We start from the raw sequence: 19,500 nt of genomic DNA on the forward strand, positions 1-19,500 counted from the left end.
GTGAGTAGATTAGGAGACAATCATGGAGATCTTTCCTTGAGAAAACCCCAATTTTATGCTGGAAATGTTGCACTGCTCCTCTGTGAGATAGAAAAAAATCACAGGCAAAAAGCATCAGCACCCTGGAAAATGACTCCAACTATGAGGACCACAACTTCCTGTGAATTCAGATATTTCTCTGGAGAAAACCACCATGTGTTTTTCACTTGGCCAATCTCAATGCTTTCATTACATGTTTTCTGACCTGCTGTTCTCACCATTTATACACCAGGTTCATGAATACATCTCAGTGGGTGTTAGTGGAAGTGGGAGAGACACAGACAGCAACCTCAGCCCTGTGGGAAGGGGATGTTCCTTCCCCATGTCAGACAGATCCTTAAACATCTGAGTTTCTTCTTCATGAGATATCTGCTACTGTGGTGCTGCTTGCTTGGAGCTCCCATCCTCCAAGTGTGCCCAGCAAGGAGTTGTTACTCTCTGGGAAGGTGGGAAACGCACGAGGAAGGCTCTGCTCCTCAGGCAGCAAGAGCATTGCTGTGCTTCTGCAAGGGCTGCAGGGGACTGGGAAGCATGGCAGGGTTGGGATCAGAGCAAATGTGCCCTCAGATGGATTTGTAAGCCATCAGGAATCCATGGGAGAGAGCAGGAAGTTTGGGAATGTTGAATTATTTTGGACTCACACAGAAGTTATAGAAGACTGACCTGATCAGGAAAATCATGTGTTGGGTGGGGAGGGATCACCCACCTTTAATCCTTTTCTTTACTATAGGACTGGAAACTCCAGGAAGCAGTTTGCTTGCATAAAAATGTGTTTTAGCACCCTGAAAACTGCTGATTTACGCATAACCTGTGACTTATTCCTCTTGTCAGAATGCCCCCTGGAGCATCATTGTCACCAGGTTCATTGGCAGATAGAATCCTCTTTTTCTTTTGATGGGATTCACCCTTCATTACCTAAAAATGAATGATTCAGATCTAAGATAGTCCCCAAGATCTTTGTATGTGGACACAGAATCAGAGGATGAGCCCTTACATGGCAGGAGATCTGGGATTAATCTCTCACCAAAGTCCAATAATCACATTGCCCCTTACCTTGCTCTATTTTGGTTGCAAAATCACAGCCTAGACTCTCATTGCTGTGTCTTTCCCTCTTTTATCAATATCCTCCTTTTCACCCTGTTTCTTAATGTTCTCACATGAAATGCAGCTCGTATAAGATCTGCACAAGGAACATGAGCACAACTGTTGGTAAAAGGGCTTGTATGTATCCATTTGCTGTCTCTTTTGTTACCAAGCATTCTACTCCATAAAATCACTTCTGAAGAAGAAAATCAAGATTCTTTCATCCATATGACCAAACCCAGTCACCCAGGCACAAGGATTCTTTTCTTTCCTCTCCTTACACACCTCCTTGCACAAAGCAACCCATGTTAGATGTCCAGACATGCACACATCCCTTGGTCAAGCTCCCCTAATCCTGCAGTCACACCTATGATGATGTTTGTTGGATCTTTCTCTAGGCTTGCCATGGGATGGTGGACAGGACATCAGCACCCTCAAAGAGCCTGCTGTTGGGATTGATCTGTGGAGGGAAAATGCCCCAAAGAAAAGGCTTGGAGAATCACACTGCTGGACCTGCATTCATTCTCCTGGGATTTTCTGACCACTCCAGCCTGCAGGGCCTGCGCTTCACAGTCTTCCTGCTCATCTACCTGGTGGTCCTCACAGGGAACAGCCTGATTGCACTCATCACAGTGCTGGACTCAAGCCTCCACAGCCCCATGGATTTCTTCCTGAGGAACTTGTCCTTCCTGGAGATCTGCTACACATCAGTCACTCTGCCAAAAATGCTGGTGGGTTTCCCGATGAGAGATGGCAGTATCTCCTTCTTTGGCTGTGCTGCCCAGCTCTACTTCCTTGATTTGCTGGGCAGCATTGAATGCCTTCTGCTGGCTGCCATGTCCTATGGCCCCTACACAGCCATCTGTGACCTTCTGCACTACAGCCTCATCATGAGCAGGGGGCTCTGTGTCACACTGCTGGTGGGATCATGGATGGTTGTTGTACCAGTGCAAGTAGTTCAGACATACCAGGTGTTCACTTTGCCCTTCTGTGCATCCCATGACCTTCATCACTTCTTCTGTGATGTTCCTCCTTTTCTGGAACTTGCCTGTGCAGACACTTTGTGGAACCAAGTGACTCTGTACACCAGCATCCTGGTTTTCGCAGTCCTTCCCTTTTCCTTGATAGTTCTTTCTTACACTAAAATGATCAGGGCAGTTCTGAAAATGCCTTCAGTTGTTGGCAGACACAAAGCCTGTTCCACCTGCTCCTCACACCTTGGGGTGGTCACTCTCTTCTATGGCTCAGCCGCAGTGTTCTACTTCAAGTGACGCTCAAGGGACTCTGTAGAAACTGACAAATACCATGCCCTGTTTTACACAATTTTGACCCCTGTGTTTCACCCTGTCATCTATAGCCTGAGGAACAAGGAGGTGAGAATTGCCTTGAAGAGACTCCTATGGACAAAGTGATACTGCAGGGTGGTGAATATAGTCCCAAATAGTAATAGATATCCTGGGGTAGTACATGGTTGCTTGATCACAGATGCCTCCTATTTGGTCAGACAAAATCAGATTTTCTGCTTGGCTTTGATCCTGCTCAAGGTGGAAAGTGGTCTCCTGATGCATTTCTGTTATGTCGTGCTCCACCGTGGTATCTTTGTACTCCAGAGCACCTTCAGTGACCCTAAAGAGTTTGATGCAAATACCTACTTCAGTCTGTGTCTGAACAAGGTCACCAGTCAAGGGAAACAGTCAAAGCACAGACAGTAGTCAAAGGGATCTAGTGACACATCCAGCAAAGAGATGACCAACCTCAGGTATGAGGGATCACCTGAGGGACCCCACAGATCATCTGCAGTGTCTCTAAGAGTCAGCTAAGAAAAGTTCAAAAGCATGGAGGTGATTCTCCTCCATTGTGTTATCGTGCGTTGACTTGTGTCATTCTTGATCAACTTGATGGGAAAGGAAGGGGAAAAGGAAGTCAATAAAAGGCCAGGAAGACAATCTAGCAGTGGCACAGGAGTAGGGTCCCAGAGAGACTGTGGACTTTCTGCTCTTGGAGACTTTTGCCACCCAGATCAATACCACCCAGCTGGCCAAAGCTGTGAGTAGCCTGGCCTGAATTCAGTGGGAACTCTGCCTTCAGAAAGAGGATGGTCTGGAGACTGCCCAAGGTCTGTTCCTGTTCGAGTGGTGTCCGGAATCAAGGACAAAATCTTTTCCAAACAGACTTGCTGATCAGTGGCTAAAAAGAAGCCGAGACTGATTTTTCTGGGCTTTTTTCGATGTCACACACAGAAAGAGGTGAATCATCTTCCAGGTCTTCCCTTTCTGTGTCTCTGATAATGGCAAAGTGAGCCTGGACTTTAATGTGAGCCACCTGCTGGGTGTTGAGATGTGACATTGAATTGTTGTCCTGGTTTGGGCCAGGATGAAGGTGATTCTCTGTCTTGTGCTTTTGCTTTCAGCTGAGCCTCTTTAAGTAGTTGCTGAGATTGGCAGCAGGTCCCTCAGACAATGTCTGCTTTTGGGGCTGATAACGCTTGATGTTTATAGGTACTGCCAGGGACTGGTATGCAGAGCCAAGGACACTGCTCAGCTCTGAGGAAAGCATTTTACCATCCAGGAGCCCTCCTTTGGGGAGGAACAGACAAGATAGATGTTAGAACTGACCAAATGGAGTATTCCATCCCATAGACGTCACACTCAGTATAAATTTGAGGGATTTTCCAAATTTCGCTCTTCTTCTTCCGGCGCCTCTTCCTGCTTCAGCTAGCTGCTTCCCTTCTTGCCTCTCGTCCTGCTTCTTTTCCTGCCTCCAGCTCCCGACTGCTACCAAATCCAGGAGTCCAGCCTGGACTTTCCCAGGGCTACCCTGCAGCCTCGGTTGACGTGAGAGTTGTTGGGGGAGAAGGGGGAGGAGGGTGGTTCTCATTTTTTCCTGTATTTCTGTATGTGTTCACTAATTTATTCTATCATTGCTGTTTCATTAAAGTCTTGTAGTTTAATCTCCAACTGAGAAGTCTCTCTCCCTTGTTCTCTCTCCCTTCTTCAACAAGTAGGAGAGAGAGTTATTAATAGAGAGCGTCTGTTTCGGTTTAACCGCCGGGCCAGTGTTAAACCCTGACAGATTTATTGGTGCCCAACGTGGGGCACGAGCTACTTGGCTCGAATCTAGCTTAAATTTTGACCAATTTCCCTGAATAGTTTGAATTCTAACTTCAGTGAAAGAATGGCTTTCCTGAGCTGGAACCAGACCTCGTTCTTTGAAAAATTCATAGGGTTGGAGATTAGACTAATCATGCCATACCTTTGGTATTTGGGATATGTAATGTGCATTTTTGCTGCTGGAATGAGTGCTACTATGTGGGTTTTCCTGCGTAGGAGCTGCATGAGAACCATCATTGCAATATGGTCTTCAATACTGGTGTTTGCCATGGTGCATGGAGCAGTGGTGTTTCATACAGAGATAAGAAATTTGATTGGTAATTACACTCCCAGTTTTAATTTGGGAAATTATACCATTCTATCATATTTTGGGCTGACTCCATCAGATTTTGGTGGCAACAGCATTACCTTTCTCAATCTTCTGGTGGGTGTTGTTAATTACTCTCATATATTGGTGAGGAGTAATGCAAAAACTACAGTAATGAGATTTAGTATGTCTTCTCGGAGGCCGAGAGTTGCTGTTCGGAGAGCGAGAGCTGCTCCTCATACAGGGAGCACCCCCACTCCTGCCTCCCCAGCCGCTTCTCGCCCCCCCTCACGCAAGGGCATAACTCAGATAAGGGCAGCCAGCATCGCCAGTGTTTCTGTTACAGCTCCAGTTGCTGTCTCCACTCCCACAGACACTGCTCCTGCTCAAAAAGCAAGCCCTGCAGCTGCTACAGCTGCAGACGCCTCAGCCTCTCCCCCTCAGCCCACACAGTTACTTGTTGATACTATAACTAGGAGGAAAGGAAAACAATGGAAATCAGAAACGAGCCTTAACCCTTCCAAGTCTGAACGAGATGACCAGGTGATAGAGGAAATAGAGGATACTGCCTCTCCTCGTAGAGCATACTCTAGAGCAGAGTCAGATGAGGACTCAGACTCAGAATCTGCTCAGTCCTATTCCATGAGGGACTTGCGTACTCTGAGAAAAGACTACAGCCGTTTTTCAGGTGAACCACTCCTCTCTTGGTTACTTTGATGCTGGAATGATGGGGCTGCTACCATAACATTAACTCAGAAGGAAGCCAGGCAGTTGGGATCCCTGGCCAAAGATGCAGGTATTGATCGGGCATTTGGGGAAAAGGCTGGAACTACCAGCCTGTGGAAACGACTCTTGTCGGCTGTGAGGGAGAGATACCCCTATAAAGAGGAAATAGACTGCCCACAGATCAAAGCAGCAAAACTTGGAAAAGCTATCAGGTACCTGGAAGAACTGGCTGTACGAGACGTGATCTATAATAATGATGACATTGAAGATCCCTATCACGTACCGTGCCCTAGGCCTATGATGCAAAGGTTTGTGCATGCTGCCCCACCACCTTTTAACCACACACTATCAGTAATGCTATGGGTTCCTGCAGATGTGGATTCAACTGTGAGTGAAGTGATTAAAACTGTACGGGAGTGTGAGGATGCTGTCATAGCCCCTTGTCGGGCCTGGATCTCAGCTATCAAGAGAGCATCTGAGAGACTGCATTCACTCCTTTCTCTTCAGACAGAAGAAGAACACCCCGTTGCAGCCATTAAGAGGAGGCGCCCTCCTATGAGGCAGGATCGAGAGAAACAGAAATCAGCAAGAGGAACCCTATGGGCACTCCTATGTGAGTATGGAGAAGACATGAAAAAGTGGGACAAGAAACCTACTGCTGCCCTACAGGACCGAGTGTTTGAGTTGATGTGCAAGCCGAGGGCAAAAGGAGGTCCTTCCGAAAAGATGGCTGCTCGAGTCTCCAGTGTGGAGTTACCCAGTCCAAATATGCTGGTGACTCGAGATCCCTGTACATCAGGCGTGAGTACTGGGGACGCAAGCTCCAGTAATGCACATACTGACAATGCTGTATGTGCTCAAGCTTAGAGGTGCCCTGCCTCCAGCCAGGTGGAGGAGAGGGACAACCGAATCTATTGGATTGTGTGGATTCGATGGCCTGGCACATTAGAGCCACAGAAGTATAAAGCCTTGGTGGATACTGGTGCACAGTGCACCCTAATGCCATCGAATCAGAAAGGGACAGACTCCGTCACTATTTCTGGAGTGATGGGGGGATCTAAAGAACTAACTATTGTGAAGACTGATGTGAGCCTCACTGGAATAAAGTGGCATAAACAGCCAATAGTGACTGGTCCAGATGCTCCGTGCATCCATGTCATGGAATACCTCAAGGGAGGTGATTTCGAGGACCTGAAAGGGTACCGCTGGTCCTTTGGTACTGCAGCTATTAAGACTCAGAATGCAGAATGGCTGCATGCTTTGTTTGGCCTTTCAGACAAATCATTTGTGGTGGGGTTGCTGAGAACTATAAACCAGAGGGTGCCAACTGCTACTTCAATAGTGCATCTAAGACAATATTGTGTCAACAGAGTTGCTGTGATCCCCATTCACAAGCTGATCCGGCAACTAGAGAGCCAAGGAGTGATCAGCAAGACTCACTCACCCTTCAACAGTCCTGTATGGCCAGTGAAAAAGCCTAACGGAGAGTGGAGGCTGACAGTGGACTATCGTGCCTTGAATGAGGTTACACCACCACTAAGCGCTGCTGTGCCGAACATACTAGAACTTCAGTATGAGCTGGAGTCAAAGGCAGCCAGGTGGTATGCGACCATTGACATCGCTAATGCATTTTTTGCTATTCCTATAGCACCAGAATGCAGAGCACAGTTTGCTTTCACCTGGAGGGGTGTCCAGTACACTTGGAATCGACTGCCCCAGGGGTGGAAACATAGTCCTACCATCTGCCGTGGACTGATCCATGATGCCTTGGAAAGGGGTGGAGCTCCAGAGCATCTACAGTACATCGATGACATCATTGTGTGGGGTGACACAGCAAAGGAAGTCTATGAAAAAAGTAAGAAGATAATTGAAATCCTCCTAGAGGCTGGTTTTGCCATTAAAAGGAGCAAGGTCAAGGGACCTGCACAGGAGATACAGTTTTTGGGAATTAAGTGGCAAGATGGACGTCGCCACATCCCCATGGATGTGATTACCAAAATAACATCTATGGCCCCACCAACTACCAAAAAGGAAACTCAGTCCTTCTTAGGAACTGTTGGTTTCTGGAGGATGCATATTCCTTTTTATAATCAGATTGTGAAACCTCTCTACGAGGTTATCCGGAAGAAGAAAGACTTTAAATGGGGCTCAGAACAACAAGCTGCTTTTGAGGGTATTAAGCAGGAGATTGTGCAGGCAATGGCCCTTGGACCAATTCGAACAGGGCCAGACATCAAAAATGTGCTTTACACCGGAGGTGGAGGTGATGGTCCTACATGGAGCCTCTGGCAGAAAGCTCCAGGAGAGACTCGAGGCCGACCTCTAGGATTTTGGGGTCGAAACTACAAAGGCTCCGAAGCCAACTACACAGCCACTGAGAAAGAGATACTGGCCACATACGAAGGAGTTAGAGCTGCTTCAGAAGTGATTGGTACTGAAGCACAGCTCCTCCTAGTGCCACGATTACCTGTGCTGGGCTTTATGTATACAGGTAGAGAATCTTCCCATCATGCTACCGATGCTACCTGGAGTAAATGGATTGCTTTACTCTCACAGAGAGCTAGGATAGGAAGACTTAATCGTCCAGGAATTGTAGAAGCAATAACACATTGGCCAGAAGGTAAACACTTTGGAATGCCACCAGGAAAAATGGTGAAACGGGCTGAAGAAGCCCCACCATACGACCAACTACCAGAGAGTGAGAAACAATATGCTCTTTTCACTGATGGATCCTGTCGTCTGGTAGGAGGCCATCGAAGGTGGAAAGCTGCCGTGTGGAATCCTACACAACGAGTTGCAAAAACAGATGAAGGAGATGGTGAATCAAGTCAATTTGCAGAGGTAAAAGCCATCCAATTGGCTTTGGACATTGCTGAACAAGGAAAGTGGCCAAGACTTTATTTCTATACTGACTCGTGGATGGTAGCAAATGCCTTATGGGGTTGGTTAAAGCAGTGGAAGCAAAACAACTGGCAACGTAGAGATAAACCTATCTGGGCTGCTGAACGGTGGAAAGACATTGCTGCTAGGTTAGAGAAACTTGATATAAAAGTGCGTCACGTAGATGCCCATGTACCAGGTTTCCCTTTTATTATATCCATTGCAAAATAAACCTCTGGCACTCCAGTGGAGCCAAAACCTCCACTTCCTCTATCCCTGTCACCTTTACACGGCACCTGTGACACAAATGGTACTAATTGTGCTATCCTACTGCCTTTTGGAATGGATACTGGTGTAGTAATAGTATAAACCATAATTTTTACCAACCCAGTAGAATCAGCATCAGTCACACCAGGAACTACAAAAATACCTTGCCTAGAAGTAGATGACCGTCCTAAAAGTAAAGCACAGAAATTATGTCCTAGGGGTCCCTGAATATTCGAGTCCACTAAATGCACGTCAGTGTCTAACAATGAATTGAATGAACATTGAATTGTCTCTCTGGAGGACCATTATATTTTCATGATGGCAGGACACTGCAGAGGATCTGAAACATGAGTCAAATGACCAAATGCATCTAGAGTCCTTAGGCTTCCTTCAGGTGAAGGCCATGAACATTTTTTAGGTTGTTTTAAATCTCATCATACAATTGCTGCTTGCTGTTCTGCTATTGTTTAAAATTTGAAAATTTGTTCTGTTGGCCTGGCCTGATTTTCTGTCACTTCAACCCCTTTTGCATCTTGGATCCTGAATGTGTGATGCATTCTTTAGTAGGGAGCAACAGAAACACAAGCAGACAGGGCTAGAAAGGACTTAAAGGGACATCAAAACAGGTAAACAGATGTTAAGCTCCTTCTGGTGCCCTGTGGGTTTACCCTGGTAGGAAGCTCAGCATCACACAAATATTCACTCACTTCCTCCAGGTGAGATGGAAAAAGACAAAAGGAAGAGTAAGAGCAGAAAAATCACATGTCAAAAGTAATCCTAAACAAGACCTAAACCACTTTCAAAAACATGCTGATTCCCACCTGTCTCCAACAGGACCAGACACATTTCAAAATCCCAAGGACATTAAAAAATTTAAAAATTCATGATGGCCATGCTGGCTGCAGGTCCCAGATCAGTGTCACCATCAGTGTCTCAGCACAGCCCAATGATGCCCTTAAGCAGGCTCCAGAGCTGACAGCCAGCAAAACAGAGAGGAAGGTGTGAAATCCCACAGCTCTAAGAAAAGCTCTGAGACCAAACCAACCAACATGGTGACCAGAAACTGTAAAACACATACAGGGAATAGTTATAACTAATTTTTAACACACTCTGATCAGATCTGTCATTATCTCAGCCCTTTGTGCCCCACATTGGGCCCAAATAAAGACTGTTGTGGTTGAACCCCAGCCAGACACTAAGCACCACGCAGCCTCTCGCTCACACACCACCCAACAGTGGGATGGAAGTAAACATAAGAATATTTATAGATTAAGCTAAGAATATTTTATTTATTGCAGTAAGATACAATTAAATATTAATACTAGCAGTAATTCTAATGCTAGTTCTAATAATTATATGACTAAAAATGGAATAATACAGAAACTTTATTTGCTTTGCTTTTCTATGCTTGCAAAGAGGGGAATTCCTGCTGTGCCTGAGTGCAGCAGTTCTCTAAGCAAGAAGGGTTGGGAGCTGGTGCAAAGGAGCTCTAACATCCAGCTGCAGCCTGTAGGTGAGAAGTCTGATAGGAAAAGACACAAAACTCCCAGGGGAAACAGGGACAATTTGCCACTAGCACCTAGCTACAACCACCACCTTATCACCACCACCTTGTCACCACAACTTGTCACTTCTGGCTGGCAGCTGGTGTGGTATACACGTGGAATTGAAAATATAAATTATGTCTCTTGAATCAGTTTTTTTTTTCTCTTTCCTTCATCCTGCTTGCAATTACCATATGTTTACCTCAATGTATGCCTGACAGACACCTAGAAGATAAGATTACTTATCAGGTCACCCAAAACTAGCAGGACACCAGAAAACAAAAGATAAGGATGACTCATCCCAGGAAGCCTGGAGATTTGTATGTATCAGGGCCTTATTCAATGAAGAGACCCCTCTTTCTTTTGGGGTATAAAAAACCCTAGGAAAAAAGGAAAATGCGGCTTCTTCGTCCAGACACCCCCTCCTCTCGGCATCTCGGCCTCCAGCTGCGGAAAGACACAGCAGAGGCTCAAATGACGGAGAACCAGGAGCAACTCCAGCCCCAGGCCAGGCCCCGCACTTCTCTTTGTTCTCTCCTCTTTTTACTCTAATGACCCTCATGTTAAGGTGATTAATTTATGCAAAGGCCTTTTTGCCAGTAAACCATCTTTCCCTGTTTTTAAAAGAAACACTTGTAACTAATTTTAAATCCAACAATCTTGTTATTTTTGGAATTCAAGCATCATCTCTGGGTAGCGGCTGATTTATCCTCATAATCAATATATAAAATAATAAGTGGATCACGACATTTTTATTGGCGTCGCGGACAGGATAAAATCGAGGAACAATATCAGAGCCTACTTTTAGTCTGACGCCTGAATTGCAAAACTAACTTTTAAAGAAATTTAAAATAACTTAAAGTCAAAGTAAAAACAAATGGAAGCCATCGCTTGTTCTGCTAAGTCCAGTGGAGGTAAAAAACAGACTGTTTCTCTCTATAAGGAGGAAGAATTCCGTGAATATGCTCTGGTTCGCCCTTTCTGGGACCACCTAACAACTCATAATTGTATCCTGAAGGATACTCTTTATGATTTAATTTATACAAATTATAAGAATGGTGACTTTACCGCCCTTGCTAAATCTGTAAAAATCTTAGACAATCCCTCTACTCTGGACAAAGATTGCAAAAAACGAGTGAAAAAACTAGGGATAGACTTTTTCAATGCACGTGCCTTCTTTATCCTGGCCGCTATAATTTGGCAGGAGAAAGAAGAAGTGCGCCAAAGATTAGAAAATCTTGAAAGTGGCATGTTTGTAGAATTTGGGGACCTCCTAAAAAATACTGAAGAAGCTGAGCCAAATTCTGAAATCAGTACTGACCCTGTCCCAATGCTGGAAGGCACTACATCTGCGTCTGAATATACAACAGACGATGGGGAACATGTATCTCCTGAAAAACCCCGCAGGAAAACTGTGCATTTTGCACCTAAAAAGAGGGGCAGACCCTCCATTTTAAAATCAAAACCACAGACGAAAGCTGCCAACACACAAGCAGGCACTCCCCCTCAGGCTGTTAACCCGCCCGAGGGAGAAATGGCTGAATTACGCAAATGGGTCAGAACATTTATAAGAACTGGAGCTAAAAGATTTGATAAATTGGAGGAAAAAGTTCAGCAGCTAGCTGTAATGAGCGAGAAATCTTCTACTCAATCTTCCTCCTGTCATGAGACTTCTGATAGTTCAGAGAAGGAAAATATGCCTGTAACACATAAGCGTCTACGTCCTGTAATTAGAGCAGAGCATACACATGTAGTGTAACAAGGCAACCAGGTGTCCCTAACTGCCAGGGAGTGGGCATGAGCCTGTGTTAAGCCCACCTGTGCCTAATTAGGGCGAGCCCCAACTGCGCATGAGCCGGACCTGGGGGCCAATAAAAGGTGAGGCCTGAGACACAAGCTCAGCTCAGTCCCGAGCTAGCCAGCAGAGAGGCCAGTTGCTCTTGCAGCAACAGCACTGATCCAGGCTAGTCAACTCTGAGAGCCATAGGCTTAGAGCATTGCTCGTGAGTCTCTGCTGGAACACCTGGTTGGACCTTGAAGCGCTGTTCCCTAAGAGAGGTTCGTCTTGCTACATCTGGTGGAGAATGCGGGCATAGACCTCGATGTAGCCTGTGCTCAGACGAATAAGAAAAAAAGGGAACCAGTCCAGCGCAAACTAGCATTAGCAGAAAACCCAAGGAGTCGGGTAAGAAGATCCACTACCCTTCCTTCCCTACCACTGATTGACTAAGAAAAAGGAAAAGATGGGATTGTCAGCAAGCACCCCTATTAATGAGAAGCTGGTGACACTGGCGAAGGAGCAAGAGCTCTCCTCCTCCCCATCCTCTGTGGCTGCGTGGGAACTCTGGCAGGAGGTCAGTAACCTATTGGGAGACCTCCATACTCAAGAAATGAACAAAAACTTAACTGGATTAGACGGTACCTGGGGAGTGGTGATCAATGCCCTAAAAGAAATAAAAGCCGAGGCGGAAGCTGCCATCACCGCCATTGCAGCGCTCCCGCCGAAAGCTAGCGTTGACACTAGAGCACCACCACCAGAAGCAGGATCCGGTGTTGTCCCCACAGCACCTCCGCTACCCACCCCTCCTCCTGAGGATGGAAAAACCCGGAAGCCATTCCTAGGACTAAGGGACAACAGCCTTGCCATCAAGGGCATGAGAGGGAAGCTGCACCATTCCATAGCCGAGTTTCTATCGGATATCGGGCCAGAGTAAGAAAAGGAAGCACCTGTTCCGAGCACCGAAAGAAAGGAACAAAAGAATGTGAAGATGCCAACAGCCCATGCCCCCGAGATGGGCGGCTCCAGCTGCAGCTTGAAACCATCCCTACTGCCACCTCCCAGCTCAGAAAAAGAGCATGGGAAAGAAGCACCCACCCCACCAGCTGCACCCATCGTCCTGGAGGACAAAATAAAAGCCCTCCTGGAACAAACAAATCAGGCCATGAAATCTTTAGAAAAAAGAGTGACAGACATAGAACAACGCTCGTCTTTCCATAAATGTCGAGACCCACCCACCCTCCGTGATGATGAGGAGGAGGACATTCCAACCCCGCTGTTATCAAGACAGAACAACCAAGGCATCAAAGGTGCTGGTAAACCCCGACCCGGAAGATGGTCTGGCTTCATCCGTGATGCCATTCTCGAAGGGATTGGGAGGCCAGCACTGTTGCTTGTCCTGTTCTGCATGATAGCAATGGGCCACCTCAATTTGAACAGCACAGTTGGAAAACCTTACAGCAAGCCGCTACTGTTTACTGGAAGAGGTTATAGCTGTGTCTCCACAGACTCCGGACCTCTTTGGGTACCCAGTAAATGGACACGCCCTGCCGCCACCAGATCTCTAAGGGACAAGGATGCATCATCCGGCACATCAAATTGAATAACCTTGCCAAATTCACATGTTTGGACATTATATGATTTTTCTTACTTGTTTGTGTTCTTCTAACAAAACAAAACAAAACAAAGCCAAAAACAAAAAAGCAAAAAACAAAAAAAACAACACAAAAAAAACAAAAAAAAAAACTTAAAAAACTTTAAAAAAAAAAAAAAAGAGAGAGAGGAATTTTCATTTCTGTTGTATTTGTGTTTATTATCTACTTATTTCAATTGTCACGGTAGTTCTTCACAAAAGAAAAAAAAAAAAAAAAAAAAAAAGAGAGAGAGAGGGGGGAAGTGTAGTAAAACAAGGCAACCAGGTGCCCCTAATTGCCAGGGAGTGGACATGAGCTTGTGTTACGCCCACCTGTGCCTAATTAGGGCAGGCCCCCACTGCGCATGAGCAGGACCAGGGGGCCAATAAAAGGTGAGGCCTGAGACACAAGCTCGGCTCAGTCTCGAGCTAGCCAGCGGAGAGGCCAGTTGCTCTTGCAGCACCAGCACCGATCCAGGCTAGTCAACTCTGAGAGCCATAGGCTTAGAGCATTGCTCATGAGTCTCTGCTGGAACGCCTGGTTGGACCTTGAAGTGCCGTTCCCTAAGAGAGGTTCGTCTTGCTACATACACAAGAATTAGATACAGGGCGAGAACTGGTGACTCACAAGGAGTTTCCATATTCTCCTCTGGAACTGAGCCAATTAAAAAGACAATTTGGCAGATTACCTATGGAAACTGATATAGACTATGTGGTAAGAGTTTGATCTTCGGATGGCGACCACATTTTATTATCAGAAAAAGAAGCATCAGGCCACTGGGGTCCTGGAGTTATGTTAATTACTGGTAACTCCAGAGCGCCCTGACCCAACGAGCTGCTTATAATATGGGCTTCACTGATCCCATAGCTAGGGGAGAACCCCATGTATTGAGAGGGGGTCTCACCCAGCTACTGGACAATGTTCATAAAGAGAGTGTGATCCAAATGATTTATGACCATGCTCTGGTGATTAACCAGGAGAACCCACTTATGCTAAAGGTAAAACCTGAGAGGATGGATATTCTCATCAGAGGGCTACCTGCGCAATTGCAAAATCTAGCCCTACAGATTAAGGCTAGAATCGAAAATTCAAATAAAAATTTGCTATTAGGTTCGGACTATACGTGGTCCGATCTACTTACTGAATTAACAGAATTTGGACGCAAATATGTGGCACCCGAAGCTGAGTCTGCATCTGTAAGAATTCTTCAAACCCCAGAAAATTATAATTATAATCAAAAATTGGCATATTCCGCTGGGGCTGCCAGACCTCCCCACCAGCAGGAGGAATCACGGGGTGACTGGACAGTTGCAAATAGAGGAGGCAGACAAAGAAATAATAATTACAGAAATAATAATAATAATAATAATAATAATAATAATAATAATAATAATAATACTCCGTGTCCAAATAGGCCCACTTGAGACAGAAATAATTCACCACCAGGTGAATTGGGACTTTTTGCAAAGCTTAAAGAGGAAGCCAAACGAAAAGGTATCCCTCCTTCACTTTTGACTCACAATTTTACCTATGGCCATCTAAAAGCCTTGGTAGAAGAGTGGCCTGCCAGGTCACATTCAGGGGAAAGGTCTGGAAATTCCCATAATTCGGGAAACTAAAAAACCCTCTCTCTGCTACTAAAAAGAAAGCAAAAAGGCAGCAGAGAGAGGAGACAGGTCCTGATCCCAGTTCAGTAAAATCTAACCCCCTGAATGAACCTTAGGAAACTCTCCCTACAAATCAAAATGACTGCTCTGAAAATTATGAACAATCAAATCCTAAAATATCAAGTCCTCTAAAAGACTGGCAAAATGTGCTAAGATTGGTCTTGAATAAAAACAAGGATTTGGAACTTACGTGCGCTGCTGGGCCAAAATGCTACCCTGTCACTTTTGTAGTGGACACAGGGGCACAGATCTCCACGTTAAAATCTGATGTAGCCAAAAAATGTGGTATTAATTCTTCACTCAAACCAATATTTGTTAGTGGTGCTTTGGGAACCCCTGTGTTGCAGAAGACAGCTAAAGTTTCCCTTAAACTACCAGGAGACGAAGAGTTAATCCGAACCCAGATGATTGTGGATCACATTCCTTACAATTTGTTAGGAATGGATGTATTGATTGGCAGGTCGTGGAGAGATGAAAACGGTCGTCTTTGGAATTTCGGCACCCCCAGTCTTAAAGTTAGACTGCTAACAGCTGCCCCTCACCTCCCCCAAAACAAAATCACGAATATTAAGCATTATCCTATTCCCTTAGCAGCTAGAGAAGGTATCAGGGATGTAATTTCTGGCTTGAAACGGAAAGATATAATTGTGCCTTGTCATTCACCTTATAATTCCCCGATTTGGCCCATAAGAAAACCAAATTATAAGTGGAGAATGACTGTAGATTATAGGAAACTGAATGCTAATACTGAAAAATTAACTGCAGCCATCCCAAACATTGCAGATCTGGTGCTAGAAATCCAGGAAGCAGCACACCCAGTGCTTGCATCTCTGGATGTGAAAGATATGTTCTTCCAAATTAAAATTGACCCTGAAGATCAAAAATATTTTGCTTTTACTTGGAATTACTTACTCAGGGCTACAAACATTCACCCATGCTTGCCCACCATGCTCTATCACAGGAGCTGGAAAATATTTCAGAAATTAAAAATAGCCCAGATGTGAAAATCTATCAATACATTGATAATGTGCTGATAGGTGGTCACAATGAGCAAGCAGTGAGAGCAGCTTATGATGCCATAATTCAACACTTAACAAGCTTACAAATTGAAATACCTGAGGAAAAAAGGCAGCCTCCCTCCCAGGAAACCAAATTTCTAGGGATCACCTGGAAAGCTGGAACATGGAGTATCCCGCAAGATACTCTCTCTCACTTGGGAGAAATAAAAGCACCCACGAATAAAAAAGAACTGCAGGAAATTATGGGGAATTTGCAATACTGGCAAAGACACATACCAGACTTGTCAGTTATTGCTCGGCCCCTATATGACCTGAAAAAACACTGTCATTGGGAGTGGAGTCACTCACATAATGAGGCGTTAAAACTCCTCCTCCTAGAAGCACAAACCTTTCAAACCCTGGGACCCCTCCACCCAGAGGACCCGATAACAATCAAATGTGGTTTTTCTTCCAGTGCCTTATCTTATCACTTTTGGCAAGGAGGTCTGGCTGGAGCCACCAGACCTATATCATTTTATTCTCAGTCATTAAAGGACTCTGAAAAGCGATATTCAGTCCTAGAAAAGGCTTTGCTTACAGTCAGCAAGGCCCTGAAGGAGATAAGCAAGATAATTAAAAACCAAAAGGTAATCCTGCAAGGACCCTTTAAAGTGGTTAACCAGGTCTTATCTGGGAAACCGCCCCCCGATGAGATTTCTCAGAATGGGACTATGAGGAAATGGTTTTCCCAGCTTGAATATTTTGCTGAGCTGTTTCAAATAGTAGAAGGGCCAGAAAAGCAGTTAAAAATTCAGGAACATTTTGACTCTACGAATGAAAAGGATTTAATTATGAAAACTCCTAGCCCTATTAAATAAGCCCCAGAATACAAAAGTGATATGACTAAGGCCTGGTTCACAGATGATTATTCCCGAAGGGAAGGCAAAGTATGTTTTTTTAAGTCTGCCGCTATTAAACCTTCCACAGGCGAACAAATAATAAATCGAGATGCGGGTAGTGCACAAGCAGGCGAACTGGATGCTGTTTTAAATGTCTTTGTAAAAGAAAAAGCCACTAAGGAACCTGTATATATCTCTATGGATTCTTTCGCTGTATTTAAAGGCTGTGTAGAATGGGTGACATTTTGGGAAATTAATAACTTGGAAATTAATAGAGTGCCTGTATGGCATACAGAGAAATGGAAGGAAATTCTACAAATTGCTAAAAAAAATCCCAATTTTCATGTAGGCTGGGTACCTTCTCACCAATCCGATTTGAAAGATGAAGCAAGCAAATATAGTATCCAAGGTGATGCATTAGGAAGAATTAATGTCATTGAAATCAGAGATGCTCTCAATCAAGGTGCAGTCCAAAAATGGGGGAAATTACTAGAATGGCTTCACTGTAAAAGAGGCCATTCAGGTATTTTTGATTTGTATAAAGAAGCACAATCGCGTGGATGGTCTGTGACATGTGAGCAATGTAAAAATTATTTCTGCTTGTGATTTGCGTAAGATTCGGTTGGGAGAACACCCTCTGACAGCTGATAGCTTACACCTCAGAGATGATAAAACATTATGGTCTACTTGGCAAATAGATTATATAGGACCCTTCCGGAGGTCAGGAAACAAACAATATGTTATTGTAATGGTGGAAGTTATATCTGGCCTGACTTGTGCAGAATCTTATGCAAAAGCCAATGGAGAAAATACGGTATCTTTCCTGAAGAAAATTTTTGGAGTTTTGCCAAAACCTTCCAGTATACAATCTGATAATGGTACACATTTCACTTCCCACCTGGTCCAGCAATGGGCTAAAAGTGAAAATATTAACTGGGCATTTCATAGGCCTCAAGAGAGTAATTGGCATGACAGATTTAACTATGTAGGTACCACTGTCAATAATAGGTGGGGTGTAAACGGGTGTCCCTGTCTGACTGAATTCTTTCCCCTGTCGCCTAATCAAGATAACAACACTGAGAAGCAGCCTCCCAGGAACTTCAGACAATGCCTATAACCTGGACAAACTGCTTATGTACATTTACCTAACATAGATAGAATTAAATTAATTTTGCAGCCACTGAATTCAAACACATGGGTGGCAGCTGACATGAATGATAAACAGCACAAAGTTAGCACAAACTGGATAATCTGTGTGGAATAAAGTTTAAGTTATCTTTTACCCTGTATACTATTATCCAATCTTTGGTTTGTTTTTTTTTCTCTTTTGGTCCTTTGTGTAATTAGGTTTTGTGTATTGGGACTGAATGAGGTTGAATTAATGTGACTGCAGATATCAGTAATCCTAGGACATCAAAACAAAATGACCCTGATGTACAGTTTCAGAATTGGCTACTCTGAAACTGACACTGGAAGAAATTACTTACTGCTGGCTGGGAGGCTAGCCACCTCTTTAGCCTAGGTACAGTAATTTATAACATGATTTTCTCCATGCTTGCTCCTGGATTGCTGTTGCCTGTAATACATTTTATTGGTGGTATAATTTGTATGTGTACGAAATGGGCCTATGTTTTTGTATGTGTATGAAATGTACCTATGTTATGTACTTCTGATTATTGCAGTGTATTATATATTATAATTATTGTAATCCCTATATTTATTATTACTATTGCTATTGTTATTAGCTCTCATATATAATCGACATTTTCTCTTTCTCATTTACTTGCTGAGATTCTGTAACTGTCAATATTTTACCTTTCTTTCTATACATTTGTGCGTATCCCTAACTGATACAATTGCTTTGTACAAGCACATACCTCACTCGTATTAATTTGATTCTTTGTAACCTTTAATATGTGCCCTCTGATAACTTTTAGCCATTAAATGTCAGTAATATTCTTAGTTGCACAAACTTCTCAATGCTGAAAAAAACAAAAAAAACAATATTTTTTTTTTTGGTTTTTATATATATATATATCAATGTGTTTATCCCAAAAACACACTCCCCTATCCTCAAAACCCAAAGGGTGAGGTGACGTGAGATGGTGAGGTATGTCTGTGTGGTACTATAGACAGTTTATCCCCCCCACAAACACACGTTAACAATAATCTGGCTTTTGAGCTAGGTAAACGTGTGGTGGGAAAAAGAACTGTGCTAGGCATGGTGGGATTCTCGGTTGTCCACTAATGGAAACCTCGGAGACAGAATCGGCCTGCTGTACAGCACAGATTACGAAAAAAAAAAACAACAACACACGACATAACCATGCCAAATGGGGTGTGTATATATAGGGATGCGTATATATATATATACATATAAAAATTATATATAGAAAAAATTACTGACCCAAGAGCCATGGGGTGAAATGTGGTATACACGTGGAATTGAAAATATAAAATATGTCTCTTGAATCAGTTTTTTATTCTCTTTCCTTCATCCTGCTTGCAATTACCATATGTTTACCTCAATGTATGCCTGACAGACACCTAGAAGATAAGATTACTTATC

General features: G+C 44.1%; 1 protein-coding gene across 1 annotated transcript; it reads left to right on the forward strand.

Moving 5' to 3' along the window:
• Positions 1-1,595: 1,595 nt before the first annotated feature.
• On the forward strand, positions 1,596-7,401 carry LOC115600049 (olfactory receptor 10AG1-like; the record flags this gene model as incomplete). Its single annotated transcript, XM_030468283.1, is given in 2 exon segments — positions 1,596-2,495; positions 7,360-7,401. Coding segments are annotated over 2 exon segments (942 nt in total), but the record flags the coding sequence as incomplete, so codon positions are not given.
• Between the last annotated feature and the right edge of the window lie 12,099 nt (positions 7,402-19,500).

This window comes from Calypte anna, chromosome W (genome assembly GCF_003957555.1).
Source record: "Calypte anna isolate BGI_N300 chromosome W, bCalAnn1_v1.p, whole genome shotgun sequence".
Classification (NCBI taxonomy): domain Eukaryota; kingdom Metazoa; phylum Chordata; class Aves; order Apodiformes; family Trochilidae; genus Calypte; species Calypte anna.